The following is a 25,779-nucleotide window of genomic DNA, read 5'->3' as shown; positions in this document are numbered from 1 at the left end:
GGTGTTTCAAAAGTGCCACATGAGGGGATTCCTACATCTGAAAGCAATATTATCCATGTACACTCATTGCTAATGGAGAAAGGAGCATGTGAAAGCAACTTCCCAGCCTCCCTGTATGGGTGTGTGGATCCTGCTGGAAGAAGGCAGGAGTGGTGGAGAACTTCTGTGGTCCAGTGGGGCAGGACATGGGGCCAGCATTCCTCTACAGACCTGGAGCTGTGCTGATCCCAGTCAGCTGAGGCAATGTACAGCTGCTGGGAAAGTAAAAGATCTTGCAAAGAAACCCGTTGCGTCTCTGTGCCTTGGGATTACTTGGAGTTTAGAAGTATTAGACAGAATAAACTCTTGGACTAAGGCAGTAAGCCCAGCTGTGTATTAATTATTCGTTAGGACAGCTTTCAAATCTGAGAATCAGGCCTTGCTGTCTGTGATACTTTCTTCCTTTTAATATCAGCATTTGGCCTTCACGTTGCCGAGGAAGATGCATTCTTAATTTGTGAGAGCTCATCTGCTAATCCAACAAGCTGCGGTCATAATCCTCTTTGCCATAATGAATGACTGCTCTGGAAGCAATTACTGCAGGATTTCATACTTTCTTTTCTGCTTATTGAATTCTTTAGTGCTTCTTTTTTGTAAAGAAAATTGTTGCTCATAAATGACAGTAAAGTATCAGGGGGCTGTGACTGCACTAAAATACTGGGGGCACTGCTTCAGTGGTGGTAAATCTTGGTCTATCTGGACCTGTTGCTAGGCCAGGAATAACCTGAGTTCCTTGGCTTCTGTTTGTCAGGTCAGGCGTGCATATGTATGCAAGATTGCTTCTACCTCAAGTTCAGACACCACAAGTTTGTGCCTTGCATTGCTCCAGGTTAAAAAGACTGCTGCAGCTCTATTTTCTATTCTGCTTGGCTTGTGAGAAGACTTGCTGTGCATTTCAGTATATCCATTGCAAATATGATTTTGTGTTTCATCTTCTGTGCACATCTGTTGAAGAATAGCAAAGAAACAGTAGCTCAAATAGACCGCAGCTGCAGCAGCCGTCCTTTTCTTTTTGACTGTGATTCAAGATAAATGCTTTTAAAATTACAGCTTTCTAAAGAAACTTTCCTCTTTTAAAGGTTTTTCTCTCCCTCTTTTTTTTTTTGTGAGCTCATAAATCATTTTTGTTAAGTAGACTAGTACTACCAGTGTGATGTAAGTAGTGGGAAATTTAGAAAAAGAAATCCAGCTTCTTATTTTTTTTAGGACAATGCAAATGTACAGCTTTTTTTCCCCTGGACCTACATTTACATAGTTTTCTTTTGAACTTACATCAGAGAGATAGGATATAACCAACTATCTACAACCTTGAAAACTAGGCTGATAAGAAGACTAGAGTAGAAAATTTAGCTCTTTGCTATGAAGACAACCCAGCAGCAGATATGCCTGCTGCTGTTGTTACTACAGTTAGTATCTAGAAATGGAGGAATGCATATTTAGAAACCTGTAAGCCTCATTAGAAATCTTCCTACCTTCCCAGATTATTGCAGTCTCATTTGGCAAAACACATGCCTGACTTGTAATGGAAAAGTAGGAAAAAGTGTAATGTCCAGAGAGAATTTTTCTTTGCATTTGATGTACTGGATCCACAGTGTCCCTTCATGCAAATTCATAATGCACGTGTTTGTTTGTGAAATACATATGTTTCAATTCATAATTCCTAAGCTTCTAACTTCATTTGTAGAAAGTTGCATTTGAGATGGGGAAAAAAAGGAAACAGAGATATTAAGTTGATGTAGATGGCAAAAAAAAAATTATTTATGAACACTTAGAAGTACTTCAGCGAGAAAAGAAATATACTATTTTGATCAATATTTTGTGATATCTGGCTTTGTTAATTGATGACATAAATTACAGCATTCTCAGAGGTGAGCAGACAGCTGAGATGGTCGGTGATCCATCCAGAATGGACCTGTGAAATATTGTGATGCCCCCAGATCTGCATTTCATGCCAGAGAAAACAAGGCTGTATCAGAAGATTTCTGACAAAGTCTAAATATGATTTGTAGTTTGCACCCACCAAAACTTGCAGTGTTTAAGAAGCCTGTGTGTTTGAGATAAACAAAAGAGAGCTCTCTCATGGGAGTAGTAAAGCCTGTGGAAAAGTCTCTCGATTTAAGTTTGTGGTTAAGTTCTTGAGACTTCTAAACAAATGCTGTATAGATTAACATTTTTTTTAATTACTGGAAAAAAGTTTCTCATTGTTCATTAACAGGGAAGATGTTGAGCTAATTTATGCCACATGCAATGTCCGTAGGGTGACCAAAGATCTAAGTCTCTGCATAATTTCACCCAAGGATATTAACTTCCCCACTGTGCCCAATTAAATTCATCACCATGCTAATCTGAGAACAAACAGGATAAAATACAAATTTGTTTCTGGAAAACTGTCTGAAGCAAAAAGGAATTAAATATCTCTCTATTCTTTGGAGGGCCTTTACAACTTTTGTAATTAGTTATTAGAGCCAAGAAACAGACGTTGAGATTAATTTCCTTACTGTGCCAGGATTTATTTCACATAACCTCAACCATTTAGGATTGCTGGTCAGTGGAAAGGAGAGGAGCCATCTCCAGAACCCCTTGGGGTGGCCCATCTCTGCAGGTATGGCTCTCTGTTAATTGTGGGAGCTTGAGTGAGTAGCTTATAGAAATCTCACTTCCTAATATGAATTCAGAATGTAGCAACTGATAGGTTTTGTGGAAGTTCTTGAGGTCTTTGCCTCTACTTTTCTGAACTGGAAAAGTGAGGATTGTTACTTTGCTGGTCCCTGGCCCCATATCTGGCAGCTTTCCTGCTCTTCTCGGCTATAATCATTTCACTAAGGTGTGATCTCTTCTTTATTTTTTTATCCCTTGCTTTTGTTGTATCCATTGTTGTTTGTTTCCCAAGCTAAGTAAACCCTTGTTTTTGTAGTTACTGTCTGTTGTAAGGTAAAATCTGTTCTCCATTGATAAACAGAAGAATTGTCACATTCTCTGGGTTTAAGACTTTGGCATTCTTATATACAATGCCTAATCTGATTTTTACTTTCTAAAGATAGATCTCTCAAGCTCCAGGGAAGAAAGCTGCAATGTTGCCTTAAGAAATCAAAAGAGACCAGACAAGAATTTAGTCATAAATCCTTTTACCTGTGGTCTCCAGGTGAAGGACCAATAATTTAGACTAAAATCCTGAGCTGAATGCAGCAAAGGCCCCAGATGTCACAAGATGTTGATATCAATCCATTGATCTTTGTGAACCCCTGCTGAAGGATTAGTGTTCATAAATCATTGCTTGGAGAGCTATCTCAAAGTCTCCTTACTCAAGCTTTTGCATTCACTCCTCTTGTTCCTGGTTGCTGATTAAAAATTAACCCTTTCATACCATTTAGTATCCTTAGCCTGATCACTCAGTAGAAGGGAGCATAGGAATTTTAATGACATTTGAAATTAATTACTCTTCTTGTTGCTGAGTTTCCTATTTTGCCTGTGGTTTAAACTTGGCTGAAATCTTGCACAGCAAATTGTTGTAAATTATTATGGAAGACTCGTTTTCCTGAAGCAGAACGAGCTGTTTACTAATCACAAGCTTGTTCAGCATGATTTTGGCTATCTGTCGGAAAGGTACGAGGACAAGATGTTCCAAACTGAACAATAAAAAACCAAAATCAGTCCCAAACCTCTGAGGAACTCTGAGAAAAGGCTACTTCCTTGGGTCACTTACTTCAACTCTGCCCTGAGTGTTACCATGCTTCAAGAACATTGGATGTGCAAAATGTTGTTGGATTGAACCTTGCTTGATTTGTATTTGGATATGACCAGCTTGCCTTGAGCATAATTCTTGCCAGTGCAGACAGAACATTGTTTCATAATACCATTTACAGAAGAATGTTTACAATTGGGCTATAGATGTCTCACTGTGGTTAAGGTGTTTGGTGTAATATTGAAATATGTATTCCAGTGCTTCATCCTCTATACCAAATAGAAGTGATTTTCTGTGCTGCTTTGGGGTCATAGTAGAAATCTATGCAAGAAAAACCACGTCCAGGTCTTTAGCTGAAGAGAATCTCTGAACTTTCAGTATAGGTATAATTATATATTTTTGCTTTGATTTAAAAATTCAGGAAGTTTAAAGGCAGTAGCTTGTGTGAACATGGCTGGAGATGGCAAAGGTGTAAGTAACCATTTTGGTGCTGCTAACTTGCCACTACCAAGTGGCTGTGATTTTTCTGTCTAGGTTGGGTAGGGAATGTTTAGGTGAATGGTTGGCCCTAACCCAGTGGGTTACAGATCGAGGGAAAGCTACTATGTTATGTACCTGCTCTTTGCTGTCCAGAAGATGTTCCATGGAATGCATTAACTCTGGCCTGAAATTAGGAGTGGTTGGGCAGGAGGAGAGTGATGGATTAGCTGGAGAGCAGTGTACTTCAGCCAAAAGAAGCAACCATTTTCAGCCTCTCATGCAGAAATCAGACCAAAAATGAAGAGCAATCAGACCAAAAAGAGGAATATAGTGGGCTTGTTTCTTTCAAAAAAGAACAGAATCTGATCCTCATCTGGAGTCTCACCATACTGCTGCCAGTGCATGCTGTTTCCTCCTCATTGGGAAAACTTGTATCCCAATAGGAGGAATGAATTATGTATGTCAGCTTTAAGCAATGCTGTATTAGGGAATTTTGTTCTTTGTGCTTTAGATCAGTGTAATGAAAAGTTAAATATTAATATGTCCTTAGAACCTTTCTCAAATATTTGTAATATGAGGCTTAATTTAAGAGGCAGTGAACAGAGGTAAATTTTTTACATTTGGCTTTTGTTATCATGCCAGTAATTAGAGTACTCCAAGCAATGTAAATTAAATGTTGCCAAGTAGGGAAGCAGTTGCTAGATAGCAGCCAGGTACCTTTTAATAGTCAGAAGTCATGGAAACTGGAGCCTCAGACATCTATGAGATAGTAGAATGGTAGTGATAGAGATAGTAGAATGGTAGTGATAGAGATGGCTGCTGAATACAGGCACCCATCCTTGAAATGCCACTTGTCTCTCTTGGTGCTGAGGAAGGAGTGGCAGTTATTTTGTGTGTCTCTTCCAGCAAAGTCTCCTCTGGGACTTACTCCCACACAGACTTGTGAGAATTGTTTGATTTGTCCTTCTGACACTGTGAGAAGGTCATCGTTACAGCTTTCAGTCTCCAAAAATCTTGGTTCCCATGATTTCTGCCCGACCCCCTTTCACTTTGTCTAGGTAGTTGCAGGGTTCACATTCATTTTAGGCCAATAATCTCCCAAAAGAAGTGCTACCATGTCCCCTGTCTCAGTTTTTTGTAGCTCCTGATAGGGAGAGGCAGAAATTGTATTTATACGGCTTCTTACATTCAGTATTTTCTCTAGAGGTCTCCAGTTCTGGGATAGGGTCTTTGGAGGTTACCAAGTGTGTTAGAAATGCCTTCTTGCCAAGGAGAGGTGACAGATTAAGCCTGGGTCACGTGTTTCCATGTGAATGATCTTCAGTGTTCTTGTCCTAAGTGTGCTGTAATTCAAAGGTCAGATTCCTGCTCTTGGTACTGGTGGGTCTAAATGGAGTTTTCTGGAAGTTGAAGCTGTGCACAGATGCTTCTGTTCTGAGATGATTTAAAGCCTACACACTCCTCTCTATGTATGCATACACAGCTGATTGTTGTGTTGATAAGCAGGGTTGTTTATCTTCCTCTTTTGAGAAATTGAAATTTGGTGCCTAGATAGCATCCTCTACAAACTTCCTTATTAGATTCATAACTAGTGGTTCCACACATATTTTAGCAAGATGGGCCAAGGCTGCATTTTTGACAAATCATTCCTGGGAATGGAACAAAGGTCTTGTTTTTACAGCTCTTGTATTTTAGTAACAAACTCACAATTCATCCAGTTGCTCACACTCCTGGCTAAATTCAGGGAATTCATGTTCTTGCTGCACTTGCAGTATTAACACTACTCTTGAATCATTAGACACTGAATGCTGCTGATCTTAAAGGTCTTTTACAACCTAGACAATTCTAAATTTCTTTGTCAGCTGCTTCACACTGTTGGTGTGCGTGAATGTGATCTTTTGAGCAGTTCTTGGATCCATGCATATGCAGTTCTTATCATTAGATTATAATTAACCATAATTATGTATGGAGATCAGCCCAAGCCATAAAATGTAGATTTAGATATTTACTATGCTAATGAGATTTGGTGAGGATAAAGGGCTTGATTTTTTTAATTTTCGCTTCCACAATGGTGTGACAGATCCTTAGCAAAAGTGTTGTTAAAATTAGTTGAGCTGCAGTTACCCTCCATACTACAGTTCTTCTTACTGCAGATTGCTGTAGGTGAGGGTCAGGCCCAAAAGGTTTTGTTATTGGCATAATGAAGCACTGCCTCAGAGAAGCTGAGATGGTAGAAAACATGTTGGTAAGAGGTAAGTGTGACGTAAGTGTGCCCACAGACATGCCAGAAAGTGTTTTGAACTATATAAAAACATTCCTGATAGTTATTCACTTGAGGACAGTTGTACAAACAGTGCAGGTGGGATTTCTGCTGAGGAAATGGGCGTATTCACCTTTATTTTGATGCTGCAGTAAAATCCCAGGCACAAGTACTTTCCAGTTGTGCACAGATGTGCTGTGTACAGTTGTACCAGGGCATGCTGTTCTGGCATCAATAAATAGGAGACCAAGTGCAGTGTTGCTATGCTAACCCCACAGTCTTATTCTAAAGGCTTTATTGAAAAAACAAAACCAATTAAGTAATGCTGGAAGTGATAAAATAGGCTGAATCGCCTCTATGATTAAGGCTCTACATTACCATTTAGCTTTTGCTGGGGAAATAGCTTTCTCTACTGTCTGTTTACATCTGGAAACAAATCTTTTGTGTTGTGTAAATAATTTAATCTTTATTACTGTTACTGCTGCATATAAAGTGTTGATACCTGCTGGCTAAGTGAAGTAGGAAGGGATGGATATACTTATGCACTGTACTTTTTACTGTATTTAATGGAAATGAAAAGTGAAATAACAAGTTAGGGAACACCACACTAGAATTGTTATTCTTCTTAATTTTAGAACAAAGCATCAGTGTTGCAGGACCTCAGTTAATCACAGTCTAATGAGCTGGATATACTAAAATGTTCCCCTCTCCCTTTCCCCCTGCTGTGGTGTTTTAATGTGCTTTGCCCTTGAGTAGAAGGCTTCATTTTGGAAAGGTTTCTTTATTGAGGAAGGGGCTACAAAATTATTTTGAAAGCTTCTCTGGACACAGTTGTGATACAAGAGCATGGATGGGGATGAGGTGGACAGGAGCTCTGTAATTAGAATGGCTGCTGTATGTCTCACATCCTCACTTGAACATTTTCTTCCTAGAACCACTTCCAGTCTTTGGAAGTTGACATTACTGTGACATTTTTTAAAAGTTTTAACTCTTAAAACACATTGTAAGTTATCTTTTAAAAAGGTACATTAGCACAGAAATGGAGGAATTGCAAAATTTGTCTGCATGACTAAAAATGCTCAGAATTTTATCAGGTGTTTAAATGTGTCAAATAAAATTATTGCCTCTACTAACATTACTGTCCTAATTGTGAAGGAAATTGAAGCCAGTTTGTTTACTGAATATGTCTGCCTCCTGCCACAAGACCTGTGGAATCTGTCTGCTTAGGAGAAAAAGCAACCCAGCATGTTATTAGATAATTGCCTCATATTGAAAAATAGATATGAAGTGAGTGAAGGAATCAATTATGTTTCCAGATTGGACTGTGTACAGTTTTCTGTGGTTTATATTACTTGATGTATCAATTATGATATTAGGCTTCAATATTAAAATGTTACTGGACTGTATTCTCTGACTTGGCTTGAAGCCCACAATAGCGCGTCTGCAAGTGGTGCAGCTCATTGTTCTAGGACACTTCAATAGTTTCTGGTTGCAAAATGTGGCAAGAGGTGATAAAAGCATGCCTGACTCGGCTTACCATGATGTTCCAGCAGGAACATCTCTTTTTTCCCTTTTTTTTTTTTGGTTACGTCTTAATCAAACGTTGATGAGACAGATCTTCCCTTGCTGCAATGCTGGATGTGCCTGATGCTCTTTCTGGAGTTCCCAGGGCGAGATGGGGGCAGGAGAGTGTTAGTAGAGGATGATGTGAGCCATTTGAGATAAGCACAGCAAGCTTTTGTTTTTCTCCTGACTACAGAAGGTGGAGCTGAATGTCTTCTTATTGGGTTTTATGGCCACAGAGGTCTAACTTGAAGGTGATGGTCTGCATCTCTGCTGGGGCTTAGGCCAACACTTCTCCTGAAAAATTTGTCATCCTAAATGCTCCTTGATCAGACCTTTGACAAAGCCTTTGGTTTGAAAGCCAGCTGGTCTTTAATGGTCTAACACAATGCATGATGTTCTGTGGATCAGTCAAATTCCCAGTTATAATATGTAAAACAAAATTGTGGCAAGAAGGGCAGCAGTGTTTGATTGTATTATATTATGATATTGTATTGAGTGTGTTGTGTACTGATGAGTATCTGTTCTAGGAGAAACAGAAGAGTTAGGCCAAAAGCTTTAAAATCATGCAATTTAATATGAGGTTCCTCTGTACACCTGTGTTTAGGCTGAGAGAGGCTCAGACATTTCCTCTCAGAGGCTGATTATAGGAATCCATTCAACCCCTTCCTGGTGATCAGAGAAGCAGGTGTCTGCCACTGCTGAAAATTGGGTTGCTTTGGTGCCCTTGCTTGAATTTTTGTGCACCCGAACTGAGAGTTGTTGCATAACAACTTTTTCAATGGAGCTTTCATTTTCAGTAACTTCCACAATAAAGGATTAAGCTCTTGGACAATTGCTAGGGAAAGGAAAATCAGGAGTTAAGTGACAACACTGTCTAGAATCCTATGATCTGTCAGAAAATCTTTTCTTTCTGTAGGTATTGCAATTGCTTTTTGCCAGCCAGTGTTGCTAACGTGTACTAATTTCAATTTTCCCTTGCAGTAATGCGTAGAAATCCGTTCGGGATGGACATTTGCTGTCGGAAAGGATCCAGAAGCCCACTCCAGGAACTGTATAATCCCACCCAGGTGAGTGTCTTGTAGTTATAATTAAGCTTCCCACTCCAGCATACAAATAGTCTCTTTTGATAATATTTTGGTCTGTTTTTCTTATTTACATGCAACAGCTGCCTTCATTCAGGAGAACTGATCCTGGAACCTGCAGGGTTTAGCTATAAAATTCTACAGTTTGAGTTAAAAGCCTGATTTTTAAAGGCTTTTAGTCATCTTAATGATGTGGACTCCTCCAAAACCTTTTCTTAGGTACCCAAAAGCCTTAAAAGGATACCTAGCTAGAAACCAAGGCATTGTCTTGACACAGACTGGCAGGGTGGGGTGAGAGAATGTGACATGATCGACATGAGACAAGGAGTGCAGTAAGACTGTAAATTGCAATAATAATACATTAATATCATTTATATGACTTTCAGGTAGCCAGCTGCCTTTCTTGTCCTGGTCCATGGCTTGTATGGAGTCTAGACAAACACTGTAGCTCATGTTCTTCTTTACATTGTGTGCTATTCAACACCTGACTGTCTTGATGGGAGCTTAGGACCTCAGAGCAATAACCTCAGTTATTGCTCTTCTTGTGACAAGCAGCATAAGAAAACTACCTGAAATTCATGCTCCTGTTTGCTCCTTTAGATCAATTTATTCCCTACATGTGGGCTGAATTGGCACATTCAGGAGAAGCATTTCCTGTTGGCAGCTGAGAGGAAGTGCTGCCATTGAGAGAAAATGCCAGCTGACTATTAAACATATTTATTAAAGTTTAACAACCGCCTATTATATATTTATCCATCAATGAATATATTGAGTTTTACTAAATTGGCTATTAGGGAAAGTGACTATCCCAGTAAATCTAACTTGTTAGATTTAACAAGGCAATAAATGTTTTAAATACTATTTGATTATGAAGAGACTCACTATATACTGTGCAAAATGAAGTCTGAGGGATTTAAAGTATTTACATAAAGAATTGACAGCAGCCCAAAGATACGTGATATCGGTTGTGAAGCACAGTAAAGCTCCATTTGTTTGTTAATGTTGTTTTTATGAGCACAGGCTGACTTTCTAATTCAATTCAAATTCTGGGCATGGCTGGGAACATAAGTTTGTCATTCTGTTATACTGCCCTTTATTGACCATTATGGGAGTCAGCATTGCATAAATGGGAAGCGCATGCAGAAGCCCTGAAGAGGAACAATCCAGTGCTGCAAAGGAAAACTATTAGCATTTGCAGGTCAAATTTAAAGACTCTTTGCAGATGTTCAAGAGGAGAAGGTAAGGGAAAAGAGACTAGCTGAGGTAATTAGTCTCTCTGGGGTCTGCTGTGTGTCAGTCAAGACCTTTTGCCCTTTAACATTATTAAAGGCCAAGCTGTAGGAAAGAAACATCCCCATCCACTGAAGGGCTATAATCCCAGAGCCCTTGCAAACTTGGACAACTGAAAAGATTTCCTGAGCTTCTTGAAGGAGGAGACATAGCTGGCAGCTCCTTCCTTTCTGTGTACCCTGACCAAGTGAACCATTAGCATCCCTTTCTGGGCTCACCTGTGAGCCAGCCAGTGTCAATGTTTGAGGGAGTGCAGCAGTTCTGGCAGCTGATATTGAACTAAAGATTTTTATTGTTATTGAAGTTATTGATGTTTTTTATGCAGAAGTGTTTCCATCAGCTTGCTGATACCCATTTTTATGAAGCTTTTAATTTTTGTTTGTTTCTTTGTTTTTAGTTGGTGCTTGATTTTTTTGGAAGGGGTTTTGCATGCCGCCCTCAGTACTAGAGGAACAGACAAATGAGCATATGCAATCTGGGAGAACAGTAACATGAAAAGGCAGTGAGTAGAGGCTGCCAGAGGAAACAACAGGTTGGAGATGACACCTAGAATATATATGGGGTTTTTTTTTTTTTTTTTTTTTTTTTTTTTTTTTTTTTTTCCCATTTGTGGCCAGAGAGGTCTCACCTTTCTTAAGGTGGCAGATTAGAGATGTTGTATATTTTGGCAGGAGGGTGCTTGTTCCTCAAGAGTTCACTTGTACTTGCAAGGGTGGGGGGATGGAGATCCTGGCAGTTGGAACAAGATGATCTTTGAGGTTTCTTCCAGCCCAAACCAATTTTTGATTGTACAAAGACATTTTTGGCCAAAATCTCTCTCTTACTAATCTAGGTGATGAGAACATTTAGATCTTTAACTCTGACTATCAGAACCTGTTGGACTCCTGATGTTGTGAGTCCATGTTTCTTTCCTGGGTACCACTGGCTGTGTGTGCCATCACAGAAACTCTCTGGCACTCCACTTAGCTGTCTCAGAGCAGCAGCAGAGCTGACTGAGCAGATATTTGAAGTTCAAAGTAATATGTGTAATTTAAACACCAAGCTTAGGCCACTGAAAGATGCCCTGAAGCTATGGTTTTGGATTACTACAAGCTAGGTGTAGCTGTGATTTTTTTAAAGGGTGGGAAACTTTAAATTTGAGATGTATTAAGGGCCCATTCTGCCTTGCATTCTGTGTGCTCCTGGCTGTTCCCTGCCTGGGGAGATGAGAGTTTGGCCATTGATTGAAATAGGTGTCAGATAGGGTCAGTGCCCACTGGGATTTCGGTTGCTGTAGTTTAACATGAATCTGTGTTTAATATCAAGTTGCACTGCCCTCATAAAACCAGACGGAGACAGGTTGATTTACGCCAGCTGAGAGTTTGACTGTGGTTATTTAATATGTTGACATAGAACAGCCTCTCTGATCCTGGCCTGTTGTTTCCTTCTATGGCGTTACTTGAGTTGTTTGTAGATGCCATCATTTGTCTCTCGAATCGTTTTTTGGCCTTGCGAATGATTGTGAAAAGGAAAGAGAAAGGGAAGAAGAAGAGAAGGAAAAAATAAAAAATAATAATAGTAAAAAAAAAAGGCAGAAATATTTGGCTTCAGGAAATTCAAATGTAGCAATGATCTGAAGGTGACTGAATGGGTCATTTGGTGGTTTGTAGGAGCTAAATGTTAGGATTGCAGTCAGATTTTCAGAGGGTTAATCATAATTGTTCCTATGTTGAGTGGAGAAAGGGAGGACAAATGGGTAGAGATAGCACTTGAATTAGGACTTGAGAAAGTGTCCATGACAAAGCCCATGTGGGATTTATGCCTTAGCTGGGTGTCTGGCCTTGTGATTATTGTAAAAGTAAGAATAACACATTTGCTCTTTTGCCTGTGGTAATAAAGCAGAAAATGGGAAGTGCATTTGTCTGTGGACAAAAGATTTCTTCTCTAGGGCTTTCACTGCAAGATTTTTCCTATTTGACACTAATATACCATGAGGGAAAGAAAAGTCAATATAACTGAACTGGATTTACACTGAGTAAGTGAATTTCCCGGCTGTGGTCTCCTCATACACAGCAGGTAATGTGCAGCATGTCTCAGACCCTATGGTCTGTTGTTTTGCCTTTCATTTTTAGGTGGAGGTTTAGTACTAAGCTGCAGAGATACCAGTGGCAAATTCTGAGGGCTGAAATGGATTATTTATTTAATGAGTTTATTAAAAAGCCATGTAATTATAAATGGAAAGAGAAGGAGGATTCAATCACACAACAAATGGCAAAGGAGAGAATCTAGTTGTAACTGAACACAGATGAAGGGCCCTGCAGGAATGTTACACAAGCTCACATTTTATCTTGGGTAGATTTAGTGGGTTTTTTATTGCATATGAAACCCCAGGAATTTAAGAATGTGGGTAAACTAAGTACTTGCAAGACATATTCTTAGAAGACAACATATACAACTGTGTCTTGTAATTTACATGGCTGTGTACAGCTCCACTGCTCTAAGAATAACAGATAATTGTGGGTCAGCCCATGAGCTGGAGTCACCAGAAGTTCAGAATTGGGTAACATTGCTCACACTTCCATGGTTAATGCTGATCTATTCGGTACAGAGAATGTGCTGCTGAATTACAAGAAGTTTCAAATCAAAATAGAAATGTTAGAGGAATGGAAAATAATTGCATCTTTAATGTTAGATTTTTGTCTTCTAGTAGTCAAGATGAACATTTAATTCTCATTAAATGCAAGTAGCACCATTGCTTAGTCTAATTGTCTAGACTTCTGAGAGGAACACAGAAGAGATAAAGTTCTGTATCCATCAGGATCCAAATCCAAGGATGAGTGTGTTTCAGTTTCTAGTTTGACATTGCCTAACTTATGAATCTACCTGACTGTTTTGCAAAATGTTTACCTGTTTGCCAATTTCTTTTTGTCAAGGAGAGGTATTTCTAGGTGTCTGCTTTTGTTGTAGCTGGAGCCAGGTCTAGTGATTTGCTAAAACTGGTGAGTCAGAGCTGTAGACCAGGTGTTTGTTGCCTTTGCATTATGAAATTGTATTGGGCTGGTTTGGTGCAGTCATTCCAAAATGACCCATTGCTTTTATTCTATTTTTTCCCCTTCTCTCCTTCCCACCAGGAGAAGGGAACTAAGAGATCTGTTGCCTTGCAGACAGTGTTTATACATCCTCGGTCTCCTCAGGCCACAGATGCTTTTTGGGAGCTGCCCTGTGATTATCTGTGTCTTTATACTGCCTGGATAGCACCAGCAAATCTCAGCCTGGTTCAGCCCACATCACCCACCTGGGTTGTAGTTTGCCATCTTCAACTGATTTCCACTCCCTAGGATGACTCTAGGGGCTGTACCCATTCCTGGACAGAGGTTTGTGGTGAGCTTTGTGGTCTGAGCTCTGTGTACACATCATCTGCAGCACTTTGTATCAAAGGTTCCAGTGCTTAGGACCTGGTATTTCTGTCCTTAGCGAGCCTGAGGCTCTGAGCACTATGCAGTTTGTTTCAGTATGCTCTGGCTCCTCATTCCCAGGAGCACAACTGCCAAAGAGCAAGTCATTGAGTAGGATGAGAGGTCCAGTTCACCTGGTGGTTTGTCTTCAGCAGCAAGTGACCAGACTACAAGAAAGATAACCTCATGATACTCTTCCAGAGCACAGCCTGTGGGTCATGAGTGTCCTGAGCCAGACTTGCATTTTTGTCAGCTATATCATGCAAGAAAAGCCTGAGCTGACTGACAATTACTATACCAGTCAGAAAGGGGAGGAAAAAAAAGTAGATCTCTAGAGTTACTTGCCAATTCCAGTAAGACAAGAAAATTACACCAGCGCTGTGCACCAGTGCTATCCATTATTTTTTCTCCAGTTTTCACATAGATGTGTTCTGGGTTTCAGATTTCTTCCTTGCGACAGCCATATAGCTGTCCTGGGAAGTGAACTTTCGAATATGAGAAATAGTGCAGTTTATCTAAAGAACAGTATGTTAGAAGTTATTGATGCTTTGCAACCGAGTCATAAATAATATGTGTCCTTTTTGAGGGCAAGAAGTGGCCCAAAATTTCTACCAGTACTGAAAACATGTGTTGTGTGATTGATGCTGATCTTTGTAGGCAAATCTGTGCGGATGATAACAGCATGGTAAGTATGGCTCATAATCACAGTATTTGTTTGATCATAGATTAAAAACTCCTTAATGGGAAAGGTACAGCATGGAGACATAAAGAAGAACAGTTGATGTGCAATGCCAAACTTTAGGTACCTACTCCTGTTGGTAAACAACAACTTCATATGTAATTAGCCTCATTTGCTGCAGCAAAAGGCCTGCTGATGAAAGAGGAGATAATTGATTTACTCCGTGGATGACTTCTTATGCAGAGACATTACTTACTGTCGTGCTTGGAAGTCATAAAACAGCAGCTGGCCTGGGATGAAATATTACATTAACCTTAGCAGAAAAATTGCACTAGTGAGAATGCTTTGTTATTAATTACTGATTACAAACGATAAGAGCTGGTTTTAGATGCTGAGGAAATGACTTGGGGAGGGGAAGGTTTCAGGTATGGTGTGCTTCATCGATCATTCACTGTGACATGATGGATACCTTTGTAAGTCAAGAGGAATTAATCAGACAAGTATGTACAGTAACTACCAGCACTCCAGGCTAGAATTATCCCCAGGACATGCTCATTCAAGTTCCTGCAGTGCATTAGGATGAATTTTTGGGCACCTGTGTTTAATAAAAGACTTGTTACCTGCACAAAATGAAAGAAAATAGTGTCACTCAAAGTAGCTCAGATTTCCCAGATAGAAAAAAAAAATTAATTTCTCCAGTCCTTGATTTGTATTTTATTCTTTTGAGAGCATGTGAGTTTTACTATAAAAGATTTCTGGAGGCATAAAAGTGTGAGATGAAGGTTTAATAATACAAGAGATGTGGCCAAAACCAAAAGGGTTTTATGTGGTGGAGAAGAAAGAGGATAGCACAGCTTTTCAAAACTATCTGTATGCAATATGTGGGCTCTCTGTTAGACAAGCACTTGGACAGCTGGGTGGAGAGAAGACCTGGACTCCAGTACTCCAACCTGGTGCCATTCAGTGGCTTTTTGTGTTTGTCTCCAAATCAGACCTCTGGAGACCTGAACCATGTTGGTTCAGTCAAATGCTTGCTCTGAACTCAGTAATATTCAGATTGGACACCTTGCCTGCCTCTTTATCTGCATGAAATTCCTCATTTTTCATCCCCATTTTTAAGTTTTGGACCTGAAAAACTGGGTAATCGTACTTCAGAATGGAGGGTGATATGGCAGTTTGGAGGAAGCAAAGGGCAGTGGAAGAATGTCTAATGAGCACAGATTTCTGCCCCTGGTCCCTGCAGAGCAGAGTGTCTCCTTTCTGTCTGTGCTCCAAGCATCCAAAACCATCCCAGTGCTCCAGCATCACTGGCTAAGTTGCTGTATCCCTGTGTTTACAGCCTAGACCTTGCAAACTGTAGCCTCTCTTGCTTGTTTTTGGTGCTAGTAGTTTTGGGGCAGCTTTGTCAGTTGTGTGAAGGAAGGCAGCTATGTTTGGTTAAACATCTGCCTTCTCTTCCCTTTGTTGGGTATTTTTCTTTTTTTAGTTGAAGAGGTTTCTTAACTGCAGCAGAGTTGTTGCCCACTTGTGACAGGGCCAGATGATCTCTTTAAATCCTAAGAGCCCAGCTGTAACCTCCCTCTCCCCTGAGGGACCGTAATGTATCCCAACAGATGGAACTATGAAAATCAGAGAATACAGACATACAGTGTGTCTACTGGTGCTTGTAATTCTTATTTACTTTAATTTTAAGGTGGGACAGAAGAAGTTGGTAAATTTGCAATTAGTTTCAAGAGATTTGGTTCCCCAAGTCCCATTTTTGCAGACTTAACTGTATCTAATGCAGAACCTCAAGCTGTATAAACTGGTCTGTAATATCCATTGATATTGTATGTAATGCCACTTTTTTACTTTGTACAATATGAATTAACCTCAATAATGTAATGACCTGCAACTTACCAAAGCTTTCTTCAGTAGAAGTACAATAATCTTCTTGTCTGTTTATGCAGAGAGATTCAGGAATGTTTCTCTGTGAATGCCACAGACGTAGCAAGATGAACATAACATACAGCCCTTTGAAAGATGTGGCTTTTGGGATTCCTACACTAAGGAAATTCATGGTACTGTGGGGAGACAGGCTGTAGAGTTTTTGTACAAGTGTGTAAATCATCAAATCAAGCACAGATTATTTAAGGACACTTTCTGAGGAAGTTTTCATTTAGTTGAAGTTTAGTTGTGGGGAAATGTAAGGTGGGTCAAGCCAGGTGCTGCAGTCCAATCCATACTTAGTGCACTACAAGAGGTGGCTTCCCCTGCAGTGAGTCTGCTCTCCATGGTGTTATGGACAGGGCTGAGCAGAAAGGTCAGCTGGAAAATACAGTTTGTGGATGGATAAAAGCAGTTGTGAGTTTGGGCTGTGTTCTTCCAGTTGTAGTAGGTGGGAACACTTGGGTTGGCTCAGAGTTAATCTCACAGGTGGGTGTGTGTTTGGGCAGTGATGGACTTGAGGTGGTGCAGTTGTGCATCCCACACTGGGCAGGTCATGTATCCAGGTGACACAGTGCAGAGAGTGTCTTCAGTCTCTCCTGTTCATGCTGTCATGTGTTCTGAAACTAAACAGAAGAAATGAGCAGGATTTCAGGCTGGCAGGCTCTGCATTAATCCTCTGTCAGGATGATCTGAGGATATAATAGAATAACAGCCATGGCTGATTTAAGACCTTGTATGCTCGTCTGTTGATCTAGTAAAACAAGGAGGTGACTCAAGGAGGTCATTCTTTGTTTATTTACCTGTTGCAGTTGTATATTCTAATGTGGATGGGATTTTTGTATTTGAACCATCCCTATGTTCATGAGGCAGTGGCAAAATGTGGGGGGCAGAATGAAAACAAAATTTTATTTCCTTCACAGTGATTCTTTTGTGTAGTTGCTTTGGAAGAAGGAATAGCTTTTTATTCCAGGTTTTCCAGCATGCTATCAGTGTAGATGTTTCTATCAATTTATAACCTTGGGAGAAAAGTGAAACTTGATCTATTGAAAATTGATGGCAAAACTCCTAAGGTCTAAAGAGGCCAAACTTCGAGTTAAAACATCTCATCCAGGGGATCAGAAAGGAGCTATATTTGTGAGTATTTTTTTATCTGTCTTTTCATCATTCCACACATTCTATTGCACTAGAAAATACTGAAGGTCTTATGCCAAAAAGATTTCCCTTTTTTTTCCCCCCTGGTAGTGACATAATAAATACAGCCAAACCAAAGAGAGTTGGAAAATTTACAGTGCACTGAAATTGATGTCTATTTCTGGTGCCTGGAAAATCCAGGAAGGAGTGTTCCTTTCTTTTCAACCTTAAATCACATCTGAACAGTATTCTGAGTGTTGTCCAGCACGGGGCTAAAAGCAAAACTTTACATCCAAATTTTAGAGGAACAGTAAAAAATCACAACGTCCCCACAGTCAGATCGCCTGGCTGCACAGCAAATTAGCAACCTCTGTAGCTATCAAATTCATGCCTTAATATAAATCTTTTCTCCCTGTAAATGTGGGCTGTGTCTTAGATAATTTCAGACAAGCATCTGGGGATTAGTAAGAGGAAATGAATATTAATTCAATTAGAGGACAGAAGATGAATGTACAAGCTGGTGTGGGGAACTGACATCAGGAGCCCAGGTAACAAAGACATCTCTATAGCTAGGAGAGGACAGTTTCATCTGTTCAAGTCAGACTTGGCTTTTGCCTTGCATGTATTTTACTTATGAAATAGTGGTTAGAGGAGTTGTATTTGCATAGCAATATAGTTAGTGTCATATTCTGTGAACTGAGCCTGGCTGACAATAGATGGATGAAAGATCTAGAGAGCAGATGCACAGTGGTAGCTTTCAGTTCATTTTGATGCATTAAATATTCATAAAAAGCTTGGCTGAAGGAGAAAAGAAATGTTTAGTTGAACCAGTAAAGAAAAGCTGAAATCACTGGTACTTCTCCAAAAGTGTAACATCTTACCTAATGTAAATTGAATGAAGGTTCCTGTGGGGAAGGTGAGATATGCAATATTAGGCACTGGTTTCTTTCTGTAGGAGATTGTTGTGCCAGTGACATCTCTCTATAAAGTAATAGCCAAAAGTCACTATTCTGAGCACAGGAGAGGTTTTTCATTCTTTAATTTCCATAACTTTGGACCTAAAAAAGCATATCCATGCTTTTTTACATGGCATTTACAGCCTGGAAACAAATCCTTCACGCTGCATTTTCCAGGCAGGAGCACACTGTCACTATGGGAGTAAGCCCTGGATCTGTAGGCTTTTCTCACCCCTTCTGTGACACTCTCATTTGAGAGTGAGTCTTCATCTGAAGAACATGGGCACTCTGCTCAGCTCCCTGCCTGATGCACGGTCAGGAGTCTACAGAGATGCTTTTGTCTCTGTCCCTGCACAGTTTCTAGCTCAGGTAGGGCTTGGACTCTGGCACGAACTCAGGGGTTTTGGAGTAATGCTAAAAAGGAATGCAATGTGCATATACAGATGTGTGGTTGTGTGTATTTGATAGGAAATGTCAGCTCTGCGCTGACAGAGTGATGGAGGAGCACAGTGCACACGGCGACCACGTCCAGCTCGCATACAGCCTCGTGGGGCTCAGTTACTCTGTGCAGGATGTCTCACTGGAGGGATAAGAATGATCCTGCTGCTTTCTCTGCAGCTGCTTTTATCTTCTTTATTTCATGTAAACTTGGGTTCATAAACTGTTGCTGAATTTGCGGCTGTGTGCAGAGGGGTAAGGTTGTATTCTTGCCAAGACCTACTTCTCTGTTCTTTCAATTCCTTCCTGCCATTTCCTCCAGCCCTGAGGTCTCCTTCTAGCTTCAGTTCTTCTCAGACTTAGCTCTGCTCAGTCTCCCTCTCCCATTCCTATTTTTTATCTTACAAACATGAGTATATTTTTTACATTAATTACTATGCAGATTTATGGTAAAGGCTTTGTCAGAAAGTGGTGGAGCCACACAGTGAAATAATGACTTGGAGACACTTCTCCCTCTGAAAATTACACTTTTTTATTTGTTTATTTTAGGTAACTAGTGCAAAAACAAACCAGGTAAAAGAAAAAAAAAATATCTGTTTCCTGGTAAAAATAACATGAAAGTGGGTCACCAAAGTAATGACAGGCCAGGTGTTTATGAAAATGGAGGGAGCTAGAAAACAAGTAGTGCAAGACCTTTGGTTTCACCTCCAACAACCACTAAAGAAATCATGGGACACTGAGGTGTAAATGCATTGAAGGGGTTTGTTTTCAAAAGGGATGTAACAGATCTCTCCCTGATCCTGCTTATGATCCCTGAATCACACAGCCACGGATCTGTCACAGGAAGATTGGTAGAATCTTCAAGCATCACCTTCGCGCCTTGCATGGAGTATCATGCGCTGCTCCTCTTTGAGAGACCCACTTCAGTTTCCACTTGGGCTGTTAAGTGAGTTACTATATAAAATATTGACATGGAAGGAAGAAAACTGCCTTTTTACCCAAGTGTAAATGATCTTGAAACAAAATACGTGGGATAAAAGAATGATTTCTTAAGCAGGTTTAATGAATAATTGATTTTTGCTTCTCATGACATTATCGGTGTAATTAAATCTGTGGCTGAAGAAGTAAGACAGAAGGTATCATCTGCTAAGACACTGAATCTCTTTATCCCACCACTGGTAAAGTACTGTCATCTGTTATTAAAGGCTCTCCTGCAGTTGTGTGGGTTCAAGATCTGTCATGTCACTAACAAGTTGTTCTTGTGTAAGTACCAACATAATAAAAATCCATGTATTCAATCTGTTATCTGCATCCAAAAATAACCTAAATAAGCTTCCTTCCCTGCTAAAGCTGCTCCTGCTTTGGAAGCTGTACATTGAAATGATTCTTGCTTTGTGCAGATGGCTTTGTGCAGGGTATGTGGATATTGGTGTGTGGTTTTGGTTGACCTGTCACAGAACTATGGGTGGTCACTAGCTTGGGTGACTCACCAGACCCCACCAGATGGTTGCTGTTGTGATTTCTTTTGCTCTGTTAAAAGCATGTTAACAATTCAGGCCTCAAGAATAAGAACAGGGGACAGGAAAGTAGTCTGAATGCAACTGGGCTTGGCCAGTGTGTATATCTTTAGAAAACAAATTTATATGAGACTGTGGTTTCTTCACATGGGTTCTGTCTTGGAGAAATGGGGCATGGAAGGTAATTGCAGAGGCCAAGCAAGGATAAAACTAAAGGCAAGATCTCAGTCTGCAGTTGCAGACACTGAAAGTGCATTGATTTAGAAATTGAGAGTTATATATCTATTACACTTGTCAGCCACTGTTGCTTTATTTTGCAAAATTATCTCTGAGAAGCAGTTTTTGATTTTCCTCCAAGTAACATCTCCTGGACACTGCAGTGGTCTCCTGGAATAACTCACTCCCTTGTGAATCCTCACTGTCATACACATCAGCCTCAGATCTCTTACACAGTGAAGTGCTAGAGTGTGTTTCACTGCAAAGCTACAAGTCCACATGGAATAAGAAATCTAAATACTGTACTGTATGGTGGGTCAGCATGTAGGCGATGGCATGGCCTGATGCATTTTGATCTTTTTCCAGATGTCAGAGCAGCTCTTTGTATCACACATAAGAGCAGTCTCATTCAGTGGCTACTGAAGTCAGCAGAAAGACTCCCCAATGGCTTAGTTTGCCTTAGGGACAGTCCCTTAGTTTGAGAGACATGGGGAAATGCTCCACACTGTTAGCAGCTCTGATTGTGTTATAAATACTACATTGAGCAACTGTTCCCAGAGAACTCCTGTCTGTTCAGCGATACTCAGCCCTGCGTACTGCAGCCTGTGTCTCCCAGTGTGGCAATATGAGAGCTTTCCTTGAATCACCATCTAAATGATGATACAGTAATCAGCACCACATCAAGGTCGCTGCAGCAGCAGCCTTGTTCTTGTTCCTGCTGTGCTGCAGGATGTTCAGCCAGTGCCTGAGCTGGTTTGCACCGTCAGCACACCAGTATCCTAATACTGGTTGTGCCATTAGTGCTTTTTGTCATCAGATCATTGTGTCTCTGATACACTTGTTCTGCCTGTTTTTCTGTTTCTCAGGGGCACATTGGTGGTATAATTATTGTCTGCATAGTGTTTTGATCCTAAAAAATGACAAGTGTAATTACTGGTTACGAGGTAAATTGTGCATCTACCAAAAGTACGCAACTGCCATGTGATGTACCTCTTAAATTCCTCCCTTACTTGAAGGCAAGCCAAATATTTGGTCCTTTCTATGATTATCTAAGATGTACCTGTTCGATTTTTCTGACATATCTCTTTGTCACTGCAGCCTCCATCATATATACTGAGTCTGAAATGTTCATCTAAATGACTTCAGGGAGAACCAGTGTTTGTGTGGAGACCTTTATGGACCAAGGGCAAACTGCTTTCTCATGCACAAATATATGAGCATGAGTATGTGCATGCCCCAACTGCTGCTGAAGTCTATGAATTAGGGATGGGCTCAGTCCTGCCAACAGCTTTTGTACCAGTCTTGAAAAGGGATGGTTTTGTAGGCCCAGTGCTTCATTATGCATACAAAATATGCATTAGTAAACCTGTGTTTTGATTCCGCAAGATGTACTTGCATGACTGGCTATAGATGGCTTTTCTCTTCTCCAGCTGCTGAGCTTTCAGCTGAAACAAGTATTTCTCAATGGGAAGAGTAATTGTTTCAGCTCACAATTAAGTGGCTAATCATTAGGAATTCAATTGGCATGAAATGCACAACATTAATCATGATGCACTAACGTGTGGATGTAGGGTGTGTGCTCCACTGAAATTTGCTAATTGATATATCTGGTTTTTATTGGAAAGGATTCATGTGGGCTCTGTTGTTAAGCAGGATATGGGAGTGTCAGATCTGCAGGAGTGTTAAATAAGAGACTGCCCTGCTGTTCAGGGCACATATTAGTGAGAGCTGAAACCCTTAGAAAGGTACTTTTTTTTTTTTTTCCCTGAAATCTGGTATTAAAATTGACAATAAAGTTGTATCTTGAATAAGGTACTGTCCCTACCTTGAGTATCCCTTATGCCCTGACAAGGGAGTCCCAGCTTGCAGCAGGAGTAGGGGACAGAGGCTTTGTGCTCGTGCTCTGTGTAGACCTGATCCGGTGTGGAGAGGGGGCATTGCCACCTGCCTGACAGCTTTCAGCAGCAGCCTCAGCCCCCAGAGGCAAGGGCCAGCTGTGATCTGTGTCCCAACAGGCTGCAGAGGACCTCTGTATCTCAGTCCCAATGCCAGAGAGCCAGAGTCCTGCACCTGGGGCTGTTTCTGCACATTCTTGCTATTGCCTGTGTTACCGTGAAATGTTTTTGATCTCTGTTCTGAAACGACTGAAAATATGATACTATAACATTACAAACGTTGATGAATATTAAGCTGAATAACATCTGGCATATTCTAAATAACTTCAGATAAAATGTTGCTATTTCCCAGTGTTGTGGAAAATTCCCTTCTTGCTAACCAACAGTTACTGCATGTCTCTGAAAAAAAAAATATTCCTTGTGTTCATTTGCTTTTCAGCCATGTGAACTCCCATGTTGAGAATTAAAAAAGTCTCTTATGTTTAATGCCCGAGGGCACAAATGTAACCTGTTCAAATATCATTCTTCAATTATCCTTTGAATCATCTGCCTTCCAACTCTTCTCAGATTCCGTAAAATACCCTTCTGACTACCTATCAAAAAAATAGTACATCTGTTCTTTCAGTTCATTTCCCTAAACTGTAATCAAGCACTGTCTGTGCAATAAAAATGAAAAGGAATGTCTATCTGGAACTGCATTCTTCACTTTTATTATTGGAAAATGCATTAATATTCCCTTATCAAACATATCCATTTAACAAATCATTCCTTTTCCTTCCATATTCAGCTATTTTTAAAAGAAAAATGCACAGAAAACCATTATTTCCTGATCATGAAGGCCAAGCTTGATTTATTTCTTATTCTTGTAGTTTCACAAAACCTAAAAATAGATTATGGTAAATATATGGTCAATAGGCCTATTGACCTCTCTTTTGTTGAAACATAGCGAAAAAATTATAGGCCCTTACTAAATCTGATCTAAGCTGCCATTTATATTAAGACAGTATAGAACAGATTGTTAATGGGAATTATATTTAGGCTAAGGGTAAAAACTTCTGTGTCTTAGGCTGAAATCAGTTTCCAGCCTGGTTACTGCAATTAGAAAAGTGTGTGGTTCATCCAGGTTTCTGGTTGTTAAGTATTGGGAACAGGCACTCAAGCAGTTTAGAAAGTGCTTCCTTTTCTGTCTTCACTCAGAGGAAAAGAAACAGAGGGACCACTTCAACTACTCGACTTGGAGGCTTTTTTTTTTTTTCCAGTTGCTGTGGTGGCTTTATGAAGTTCCTTGTGTAGGGAAGGACTGCAGCTCAGGTGCCTTCGTCTGCCAAATGCAAACAGCATCATTCTGCATCCACTCTGCCCACTTTTCACTGGCACTAGGTTCAGGGCAGAGGAGGGTTGGTCTGAAAAAGCCACAATTGGGTGCCTTTTGTAGGTCCTTGCAAGGCAGCAGCTATATCCAGACGTGTCTGACTGAGGTTTGCTTTTGGACAAATTCCAGCCGCATCTTTCCAAGCAGGATCTGTCCAGCTGCAGGAAGTGTTGCTCTGTGGTCCAGCTGTCTAAAGTATGAAGAGAAATGGTGAACACCCACCTTCCCCAGCAGCAAACACAGGCTCTCCAGGGCTCCATCCTGACCCTGTGTGTGCTGGCACTCAGGAACTGCTGCTGTGCTGCACCAACGAGAGCTAAACAGTCCCAGGGGCACCCGAGAATCTCCTTCAGTGATGGCCAAGCACCACTAGAAAGCTGTGTATCATGCCTGAGGTCTGTTTAGCTCAGGAAGAAGGGGAACATCTGTTGGTTTTAGAATAATTAGATAATTAGTCACTTGGTGTTGGTTTTCCCAAAAGACTGAGATGCCATGGGTTTTCTGAGATTCCCAAGTGCCTAGGATGTAGGCACTTGAAAATCTCACTCAAGGACTCTAGAAGGCAGTTAAATCATTCATTAACATCAGTCTTGGTGGGCACCCAGCAATGTTAAAAGTGAGGCCTGGGATTTAGGGCAATCAGAAGCACCCAGGGTTCTACGCAGCTGAGATGTTACGTTGACACATGAGATGCTTGGTCAGATTAGTGCAGAAGCAAAGCACTCAGCTCCTGCTCAGTCAGAGCCTATAAATACATTCAATTAAGTGAAGACAGCTGTATGTTCGTGTTCAAGGCAGTATTCAACTCCATGCAGTGTTTGGCTCTGTGAATTATCAGCCTTTGACTGTTCTTGCAAGTGCTGAACTCTCAAGGAAAACATAAGGTCCATTAAGACTCGCTGCTTCCCCAGGCACACAGATAGCACACAAAGTGAAAGCACTAGGATTCCCAAGCTGTTTTTTTTAGTCTTGAAACATCACATGTGTACCTGTTTTAGTATGTCTGTAAAAAAAGAAAACAACCCAAAAAAACAAAAACAAAAAGCCAATCACACAAAAGGCTAGCAGTTGGGGGAAAAAAGATTTTGGTGAAATTAAGAGGTTTTTTGAGCACTAGCATCTAGTAAAATTTAAAATCCATGATTATTCAGTAGGTAAGGAACATAAAGCCATGGCAGGGGGAAAAAAAGTCCTGCTGATATGCCCTTTTAGAACAGAGCTAACATCAATAATTCTTGCTCTGTGCATTAAGTTTTAATGTGTAGACAGGCACTCTGTGCATAGCAGGGTGTCTGTGGAGTCATTAGTGAGAGCTAATAAATGCCTGTCATATGAAGAATACATTACGGAGGGAGCCAAGTTAAGTGAATCATTTAGTTACCATTAGTCATTTTTCATTAATATTTTTAACTGTAGTATTATCCACTACGCATTAGATAGGATAGAGAGGATAATGCCTGTGATGTACTTTATCCTAAAAACAGAGATTTCTTCCAAAATTGTGTGTTGTTGGTGAGGATCGGGATGAACATTTCAGCTGTGATCTCAATGGTGTCTTTTTTGTTTATTTAAGACTACAGAAATCCAGATGGGAAAGGAAATAATTTCATCACATGGCTTGGCATTAATCAGCCCTGGCCATTTACATTAATGGCAACTGAACAGTAATAACTGTGCTGGAAATGGAAATACCTATAGGCATGTTTAATACTGGGTATTAAAAATAGCACTGGAAAGGAATTTCCACAATAGCAAATGCATTATTCCAATCTGGTGTGTTCCATTCTGGGATATGCATCTACTCCTGTTATCC

The 25,779-nt window shown here is 40.3% G+C and overlaps 1 protein-coding gene across 4 annotated transcripts in view; it reads left to right on the top strand.

Moving 5' to 3' along the window:
• The window catches only part of CHST11 (carbohydrate sulfotransferase 11), a 157,874-nt gene that overhangs the window by 56,983 nt on the left and 75,112 nt on the right, over nt 1-25,779 (top strand). For all 4 annotated transcript variants that reach the window (XM_053978367.1, XM_053978366.1, XM_053978368.1 and 1 more), the window contains one exon: nt 9,009-9,094. In XM_053978367.1, the coding sequence (XP_053834342.1) occupies nt 9,009-9,094 (86 nt within the window). The remainder of the gene's footprint in view (nt 1-9,008; nt 9,095-25,779) is intronic.

This window comes from Vidua macroura, chromosome 5, assembly GCF_024509145.1.
Source record: "Vidua macroura isolate BioBank_ID:100142 chromosome 5, ASM2450914v1, whole genome shotgun sequence".
Taxonomy (NCBI): Eukaryota; Metazoa; Chordata; class Aves; order Passeriformes; family Viduidae; genus Vidua; species Vidua macroura.
This window is presented reverse-complemented; position numbering and strand designations above follow the sequence as displayed.